The sequence below is a fragment of the Hermetia illucens genome, chromosome 2 (genome assembly GCF_905115235.1).
Source record: "Hermetia illucens chromosome 2, iHerIll2.2.curated.20191125, whole genome shotgun sequence".
Taxonomy (NCBI): domain Eukaryota; kingdom Metazoa; phylum Arthropoda; class Insecta; order Diptera; family Stratiomyidae; genus Hermetia; species Hermetia illucens.
The window spans coordinates 166570111-166579607 of NC_051850.1; the positions used below are offsets into that span (position 1 = coordinate 166570111).

The 9497-nt window shown below is 41.4% G+C and overlaps 1 protein-coding gene across 1 annotated transcript; it reads left to right on the forward strand.

The window, feature by feature from the left end:
- Positions 1-194: 194 nt before the first annotated feature.
- On the forward strand, positions 195-6399 carry LOC119649611 (transmembrane emp24 domain-containing protein 6). Its single transcript, XM_038051831.1, has 4 exons — positions 195-460; positions 5578-5841; positions 5899-6066; positions 6130-6399. Exons 1-4 carry the CDS (start codon positions 245-247, stop codon positions 6190-6192), a joined length of 711 nt encoding a protein of 236 aa, XP_037907759.1. The 5' UTR covers positions 195-244; the 3' UTR covers positions 6193-6399.
- Positions 6400-9497: the final 3098 nt, after the last annotated feature.

Here is a 9497-nt window from a genome sequence, read left to right on the forward strand (position 1 = left end):
TATATAATTTCTTCCGAGTTTGCTTACATTCAGAGGCAAATATAGCGATGATTTTTCTCTGTATAACAGTTACAATCCGACTAACGGGTCTTCTATTTTTTCATCTACTTAGAAAGAGAAAAGAAATGGAGCGAAATTCTCTCACTGAATGTCAAATGATTGTTTTTGACGTTTCCTCGCCCGAAATTTCCCGTTCGCATTAGTTCGTTTATGAGCCGAAGGTGTGGGGGAAAGTGTGTGAAAAATGGCAACTTTAACGTGGCATACGTTTCTTCTCGTAGCGAATTTTCTTATAATTTCGGTGTTTTATGTGAAAACGGATGCGCAGGAAGCTCATCGGCCTTGGTACGAAAATTTGCCGGCCGTCGCGATGGACTACAAAGTGCACGTCGAAGCCGGCAAAGAAGATTGTTATTTTCAATACGTTCAGCCCGGCGCAACGTTCTACGCTTCGTACAGTGTAAATATTTAAATTTTATTATTTATTCAGTTGATTGGTTTGATTGTTGGGGACGGTGGCTGGGATTTATCGAAAATTGCTTCAAGGTCGGGTCGAGAGGGAGGACGTTATTGGGGAAAACAGGGAGTTCCTGCTCCTCATACAACCTGTTGCATTACGTGTGGTTCGGAGATTGGCTTGAGATTCATCTAGGAGGGGGTCGTGTTTGGTTTGCCTCACCTTGAGGAGTATTTAAAAAGTTTTCTTTTTGGAAAGGACTGTCAAGTTTGGGGCAAAAGGACTTCAATTTTCTGAGGGGTTCTAGATTATTTAGTTGAACTGCCTTTGCACTTGAGCACGGGCTCCAACCGCGACGTATATGACGTGAAGCTAGGACGTCCGTATGTGTTATAAAGAATTCTCAAGCTGACACACAATATCGGAAGATCCGTTGGTGATAACATTCGTCAATTATAACTCTCTTGGATATGACTCGGATTGCAGAAACTGAAACTAATTAAACAATACTACAATGCTTTCTAAAGTTATCTGAAATGCCCACCCCCCATTGCTTGAATGTTGGTCTCGGCAGGAAAATAGGCACTTTTTGGGGTCTCACCGGCAGCGAAAATTTCCAATTTTGGTGACTATTTCTTAACTTGTTTTTAATGTCTTGTTGTCAATCACGATTCCCAGTTTTAGCGGATTACTTTCCGTTTGAAACATAAACACGAGTGTTGTTGTTTTGTAACCATTAGTGCCGGTGGGCATATCCGGTATGAATTGGAGTGTTTTGACCGTATATGTTGCTTTGTCTTGTGGATGCTATTCGCATTGTTTGTAAAGTTATATCTCTTTAGATGGGATTACTTTCAACCAAATTGACCATGTGTTAAACGAGCGCCACCACCACTCAGTCTACTCAGATCACCATCTTTTTCGCAATCATCTCTGACAAGCATTGCATCTCGTTTGTAAGTTATTTTAATAGAGAACAACGGAGCAGAAGATTCCTGCGTTTGAGAAGAGAATCCTTCGAAGATTTTTTGGCCTGCTAACCTATATAATGAAGAATTTATGGGCAATGTTAATAGGTTGCGGTGGGTCATTTAATCCGTATGGATGTGGATTATCCAGTCCGGAAAGTCTAGGGGCAATGTAGAAAAAGAAGACGTGACGGAGCCTGCTTCACATGGAATAATATAATAATAATGGAGGGGCCCAGGCCTGGATCGGGTGCAGAATTTCTGGTATAAGAAATTTACCAGCGTACACAGTCGGTTGGCACACAGCATAAATTAGGTCATTAGTCGACCGGAGGAACTTCCACCCTTCCTCACTGCGGGGATTACCTACCTTATCCCTAGTAAGGACACGGTGCAGGACCCCACAGACACAAATCCGAGTACTTGCTTACCAATCCTCTACAAATTCATAACGTCCATTATTAGTGGATGAGTCAATGCGCACCTCAAGACCAACAACATTCTGTCCGAGGAGCAGAAGGGCTGCCGAGTTGGGTCAAGGAGTTGCAAAAAGCAATTCATCATCGACTCTGTAGTTGCAGGACAACTAGAGGCCAAAGAAACTTCTTTAGTTGCTATATCGATTATGCCAAGGTTTTCGATAGCGTCCCGCATATCTGGCTAATCGATGTCCTATATTTGTATCGCATTGATCCGAAACTAATAAAATTTTTGGCGACAGTCATGGAAGGGTGGCATACCATCTTATCAGTGTGTACATCTGAGGGTGCTAATACCTCAGAGCCCATCCGTATATGGGGAGGCATCTTCCAGGGGGATTCGTTGAGTCCCCTTTGATTTTCCATGGCACCGAACTCCCTTTCATAGCTACTGAATGATGCTAGAGGGCATGGGTTTGCATTTAAATATGGATGTACTTAGATGACATCAAGCTGTACAACTAAGTCCAAATTCCGAATGCATCATCCAAACTCTGCCGTGGAGCGGATGAACCTGCCCCGAGACATCGGAGGTAGGGTGTGATTGACGTGGCAACACAACATTATCGCCAAGTCGATTCGCTGCGCGCTTATTTTTACAGCGACGAACAGGCGAGTCGTTTGCCTGCGGCTGTCTGTAAGGCAGACTGTGGACTAACTCAACTTGAAGGATCAATCTTTCAATCCTTTGAGTGGGGTGAAGTCGGACCAAGACTGGATCGATGAATGGAAGTCGAAGGCAATGCATGGTAAACACGTGAATTGTCTTTGGCAGCCATTTGTTGATTTGCATTTGTTGAACAGATGGTTGTGTGCTGGGGAGCTTTTTGCTGAGACGGAGCAGTTCATGTGTGCCAATCAGTTTATAAAAACTCGTCATGAAAGAACGGGTGGGGACCAGTGCAGAATGTGTGGTTCGGCGTTAGAGACGTTGGATCATCTCATTTCTGGCTGTACTGTTATTTCACCGGGGCAATACATCACCAGGCATAATGCTGTATGTAAGGTTATCCATCAAAACCTTGCATACAAGCATGGGCTGATCACGGGAACATGCCCGGTTTATCGATATGAGCTGCAAACAGTACTTGATAGTTCTGCTTACAACATGTATTGGGAACGGCAAGTTCTGACTGATCGCCATACTCCACATAACAAGCCTGACGTACTGTTAGTTGACAAGACGGGTCGCTCCGCGTATATAATTGATGTTGCTATCCCCCATAACAGCAACATCGGACGGAAATACGTGGAGAAGAAGGTGAACCATGAGTCACTGGCTCTGGAAATCAAAGAAATTTGGTGTCTCGAGCGGGTGGTTGTAGTTCCCATAATATTGTCAGCTACAGGTATTGTACCTAAATCCCTCACGGCTTCCCTAGATGTCCTGGTACTTTCACACAGTCTGGTTCAAACCATGCAGAAGTACACCATTCTGCTCGATGTTGCGGGGAGTTCTCGACGGATTCTCCCATTGACCTACCACCGGCCACCACAACCAGCGTCCCTTTAGTTTTTGAGTAGGTAGGATCGTCCGAGCCTAAATGCTTGGCACTAGTATTAGGTAAAATTCGGCATCTGCCGAGATTGTGACAACTCGGAAATAATAATCGTTGGCGCAACAATCCATATTGGATCAGGGCCTTGAAGTGTGTTAGAGCACTTCATTCAAGACCGTAGCGGTACACTACAGTACACTGTAGGAGGCAATGTGGTCAGCATTGCGCTCGCCCGAGATTATTACCCTGATTTGACTCTGCTGAGTCGACTGATATCCGACATCCAGTCACGATAACAAATCCCTCTCCCACCAGTGAGATTTGAACCGTGGCCTTCCGCTACAACAGCTCAGCGCTCTAACCACTTGAGCCATCCGGGCACTTGTTGCTAAGAATAAATTCAAGAAGGTACTCACCTCTTCAATTGGTGTCGTTGCTTCCCCAGTATCGCAGCCAAGGAGAAGTGGTAACGAACTCTTCTCACAATACTTCACCAGTTTAGCTACTTGTTCCGGTGGAGCCCGGATTTTGTCTCCTGGAAAGTATTCCGATGCCACGACTGCCTCTCGAGTGCTCCTCTCGGCTTCCAATTATACTTGGATAGGCACAAGGTCCCCGGTCAGGTACTCTGAAAGACATATATATTTTACGTTTATGAATTATGCAAGTTCGCGGGTTTTTACAAGAGGAGTCTCAAATTATCTGCATGCTTCCTCCTTGCAAACCGTGAATCAGCCCCCGGTACATCCATATCTCCTGAGCCAGCACCATTCCAATGTTCTTTTTAGAACTTGCACTTGCAATTACCGCAAATGCAGCATTCGCATGGTGGAGGTTTATCTGGGCTATCTTAGTGCTGGCCATTGGCTCCGTATCCGGAGTATTGCCCTCCTCTTCCGACATGGCGCTTTCCTGCGCGTCGCTGTCCACCCTGAGCCCTAGGAGTCCTAGGTCTGGCCGTCCAGCTTCTGCTTTTCACTGGGCAGCAGGTCTACTTCCCTGATTGATCTAGTCCTTTCCACCTCTATGGCTTTCGAGATTTCTTCGGGGACCTCGGTATGCTTTTCACCCGCTGAGGTGTCTTTCCTCGGCTTTTCCCTGTGCACATGCACGGGTATGTTGCCAAATCGATAGTTGATATGGCAACTACGACGTTTGATTGCCTTTAGGGATTGGTCATGTACCCCGATCGTGAGGAGTTTACCCCTTCCCTCGCATCTTGCTTCTGAAGACTCGCTAATATAAAACCTGGTCGAAAGCGTCCCTGGCACATCTGCCTGACGACAAGGTCTTAGATGGTTTCCTGCTCCTCACGACTGAGGGGAACATTTTTGGCTGTATGGTCAGTCGAATGCCCTTGAATGCACTAGCATACCTAATGGCGGGCTTCCTGAGTCTTGTCTTCACCCCTGCCTGCCCGGGTTTCTCCACGAGTATGGGGGTTAGGAGGTCCGCCGTGCCATAGCCCCCTGTTAAAGGTAAGATCTAACTTTCTCACTGAGGCCACCAGGTATCTTAGTTACCCCCCACTGCAAAATATCCAATGTGCACGGTTCCCATGACACCCTGGATTGGGGGAGATGTTTTTCGACTCCCCAGTCTAGATCCGTATTGTTTTGTTAATAGTAGGGTCACCTCGTAAAGGGTGTGGATATCATCACTTACTAACGGTCTTGGTAGACGAGAGGTTTGGCCCCCGAAAAGCTACACATCGCCCTAGAGGAGAGGCAGCTCACCCTCAGAGAGAAGATAAGTTGGCCTCAGGGAGCTATATTGCGCATCAGTCTATCCTGCTTGCACTATTTTGACTGAGGATAATATTAAGTATATTCCCTTGAACAATATTTCTTCATTTGGGCTTTACATCAGCATGTTATGCGAAGAATGTGAGGAACTTTACGTTATCATATTATCTAATTATCGAAAACTGCGACTTTTTGCTCTACTGATACGATCTTGCACTACCGTTCAGTTACAATGATGAACATTTTGACATGTATTCCACTCTTCATGATTTTTCTCTTTGGTCTAGATAGAATACTTATAATTTACACAGGTAATTTGAATGCGTGATTATGATAGATATTTTTGTTGTATGCTAATTGGAACGTATTTACTGAATTAAATACTGCAGCATCTTTTACAGCATCCACATAAACAACTCTTAATTGCAGGTGGTGAGAGGTGGAGATGGAATGGCTGGTTTTGCAGTTCGGAATCCAACAGGTCAAATAGTTCGTCCATATCAGTGGCTTCCATCTGGTGATTACACAGATCAGTCGTCTACTGGCGGTTATTATTCGATTTGCATTGATAATCAATTCTCCCGTTTTGCCGGAAAACTTATAAATTTATATATTACGGTGGTAAAATACGATGCCTGGGATCAATATGCGAAGGAAATTGAAGCGTTGAATGTAAACATGGAAAATTTCACGGTAAATTCAATAGAATTCAATTATGAAATTTTTATCATATTATCTTTGGCTATTTAGGTTGCTATCGGCTTAGTGGAGCGTAATATCAATAACATGCTGCAATATCAGTCGTTCGGTAGGACGCGCGAAGCCAGGGATTACGCACTTCTGCTAGATAATAATTCGTATGTGCAAAACTTTTCGGTAGCACAAATTTTAGTTATATTTGTTACGTGTTCCATTCAAGTAAGTGAATCTTTCATTTAAATGATAAGATAATCATTTTAATTCAACAATTATCGCTTTCAGGTTTATTTTGTACGAAAGCTGTTTGACATCAAATCGACTGGATCAACGAGGAATAGGATTTGAAGTTAATTGGAGCATTTCACTTTGAGATTGATGTCTATCTTCCTTGAGAATTCTAACTTTGTCCAGTGGCTCTGAAATACTTAAAGTGTTTAATTATTTATTCCTGTGCCTTACATTTGTGTCTCTTTCAAAACTGTCTTTCCTCCCTTTCCATTTACATAAATTCTACTTCAAATATTTTTATCGTGTTAGATATTTACTACTAGTTTTGAGCCGTGAACTCATGTAAATGCCGATCAAATAATTTTATGTATTCTAACTAGTTAATAACAACGAAAGTCCAGGTACAAGAGTATCCTTCGAAGGTGTGATAGTTGTGCGTCAATGTAACTGGGAAATCGTGAAATGTTATTTAATTGCGTTTACAGCTTTATGTAAGAAAAACTCCTTGGAGACTTAATGCAATTTTTGATAAACACCTAACTTTGGAACACCTGCTACAGGGTGGGGTATGCAATCAAAGCAGTTTGTGGAAAATTGTACGGCCATTTTGTCTTGAAAATTATTGTAAAAAGACTAGGATTCACTTCTGTAAGCGGTCCAGGCTTGTTTTGTTTAAAAAGTGAAAAGTATTTTTATGGAAGATAGAGACGAGAGTAGTTTTAATAAAAAATTGATTTTTATATGTATTTAATACTTTGCGTTTTATTTTGAGCTAAATCTGAGGTCGACTTAATCGCTGAGTTTATTTTTAAATTAAGAATTTTTTGGCTTAACGTTCAAAACCACATTAGAAGACTTTTTTCAAGTCCTTTTTTGAAAGTTTCTTTAGAGGGAATATTTAATTGGAATTCAATCAAATTGGACATTGCATTAGTCATATCTCGGATAACTTTTGAGAATTTTTCAAATAATTTAAGTCAAAAATAGCGAAGTTACCCGGTATTAGTCGGCTGAAGGTTATAACTAGCTACGGTATGTGTAGTGACTCCAATTTTTATCTGAATCCAAATGGGGGATGGGGAAAACACAGAAGTATAGTTGAGCAATGGAACATATTACAATTGAATTGATAAGTGGAAAAACCGTATAACTCTAAAATCGTTAAAAAATGAAAGATCGCCTTGGATCCGTTTTATTGGTTAAAAGTATGGAATTTAAACAAATACGTATTTCGGGGACCAACTCTTCCCTTCTTCAGTGTTATTATCTTCTGAAAAAATGCTATTGGGTTTTTATAGCTGTTCTTGTGATTATAATATCTTAATTAGGCTTCCATTCTTCTCCTAGTCCTTCCTAAAAATACCAATAAAGTGGAAACATTGTTGCCCATGTTGTTTAGCCTTTTTTCGAGAGAAATTTTCGAGATGTGGAGACTCTCTTAGGAATCTAGTGTCCTAACGTCGTTCACCTCTTTCAAGATATTGGCGTTGTCCAACGACATATGGTGTCCCTGTTCTATTATATGGCTTGCAACTGTGGACCTTATGTGTGGGTTATTCTTGTTTTTAGCGGATTCGGCCTCCTTTAAGAGTTCTAACACCCTGGTGTGGACTACTCATTTTGTTTGCGTAAATCTTGTCGCAATCTGGGCAGGAGATCTTGTAAATGTCGCTTTTTTTGTACACTCCTTTTTGTCCTTGACTGATTGTAACCGGGTTCTAAGTAGAAATCGTCTGCTGGTCGGGGTGACCCGGAATCCACGTTTATGGAGCCGCCTTTTGTTGTTCTGTGTCCAACCCGAATAGGTTAATGTTATCCATTGCCTAGGTTCCTCCTGGAAGAGTGTTGAAAGCTGCTGTCTGGAAGCCTGGCGTAGTTTCTTTTTGATTCGATTTTCGACGAGCTTCTGTTGTATCCGTTTTCAAGGTTTTGCGTAAACACAAAACCTTATTAAAATCGGTTTACTGTCTGTCTGTCTGTCGGTCACACGCATTTTTCTTCGAGACGGTTGTAGCGATTGGCACCAAATTTGGTAGAAAGGTAGGAACTGTGAACGCTCACGCATATAGTGAGTTACATCCTTTTACGTCAAATTTAAGGGGGAGTCCCCATACATGCAAAAGGAGGGTGTAAATGTTTTTTTCATCAAATATAATCATATGGGGTATCAAATGAAAGGTCTCGGTTAGTACTTTTCGAAGCCGGTCTTAGTTTTGGCATTTGTCGAAAAGGTGGGGAGTGCGGGGGATTTAAAGTGATGATTTTTTTAATATGATAAAAAAATTCTAAGATTTCGCAACTCATATACTTTAACATTTTTCTTAAGTTATCGATCTTCTTGGCATAGATTGGTATTGGTTTCTTGTGGGCTGGTTCGTTTCGAAAGGTAGGAGTGACATGAGGATTAAGCAGATTAAAAGTAGCATTTAGTCCTCTGATAAAACGACTAGTTGAAATATAACCTGGTGGACAACTGTCATAGATTAACTGACTATAAGTTGAAACTGAGAAAGTTTCGCTATTTCCTTTACCTTTTTATAATACTTTGGTCACCAGCTTTTGAAGTGTTTTACATCTGTATATTTGATAACTGGAACTGTAAAGGGTTTCAATTTGCGACTGTTTACAATCATGTCCTCATAATCTTCCGGTAGATAAATTCGATCATGTCTTCTTCTGATTCGTTTAACTTTTCCGAACAGGGAAATATCGAAAAATTTTGCGGAAATGACCGCTTTGTACCAGATATAAGAGAAATATCAATACTGTATGACTACGGCAACCGTCTGAAAAAATATGAAGTTCCTGTACTTCAGGGGGAATTTTTTTATGTAATCTTAAATAAAGCTACATATTTCATTTGGACCTTTCCAAGCTTGTCCTTTGTGATATGTTAGAAATGCTGTATCGCTCTTCAAGTTATGAATTTCGAATCCGAAGAGCTATTAGTATCGATAGTAAAACATTTCATGAACAGGTATTACCGGAAGTGGCATATTCTGCATGTAATCAAACACTATAGCACCGACATCTTATTCTTGGCATAAATCTTGAAGCTTCTTGTGTTTGGCATAAAACTTATTAGCTCTTCATTTATGAATCACCATTTCTGCCGCAGCAACTCGCTTCGCATTATCACTAAGGCTACAACCTGCAAGCTTTCTACTGAGTTGTTCGCATTCACCATAAACATCGACCTGTGGCCTACCAAATCTCAAATCAAAAGTTTCTTTGAAAACCATCAAGTAAAATTCGTACTTTTTCCCTTTCTTCTTTATATTTGTTTGTGAAAAGATCACATATAATCTTCAAATTTAGGCAGGCGTCAAGGTAGTCGACTTCTTCGGAACTATAGTGAGAAACCTTTGTGGAAAATGACTCTATGTGACATTTGATTTTGGCAATTATTTGAAGTGATAAAA

Bases quoted from the DNA above. Each gene is read 5' to 3' on its own strand.
- LOC119649611 (XM_038051831.1), top strand. From the start codon at position 245: ATGGCAACTTTAACGTGGCATACGTTTCTTCTCGTAGCGAATTTTCTT. The intron at 461-5,577 runs GTAAATATTTAA...TCTTAATTGCAG, and splicing joins CGTTCTACGCTTCGTACAGT to GTGGTGAGAGGTGGAGATGG. The intron at 5,842-5,898 runs GTAAATTCAATA...TTGGCTATTTAG, and splicing joins TAAACATGGAAAATTTCACG to GTTGCTATCGGCTTAGTGGA.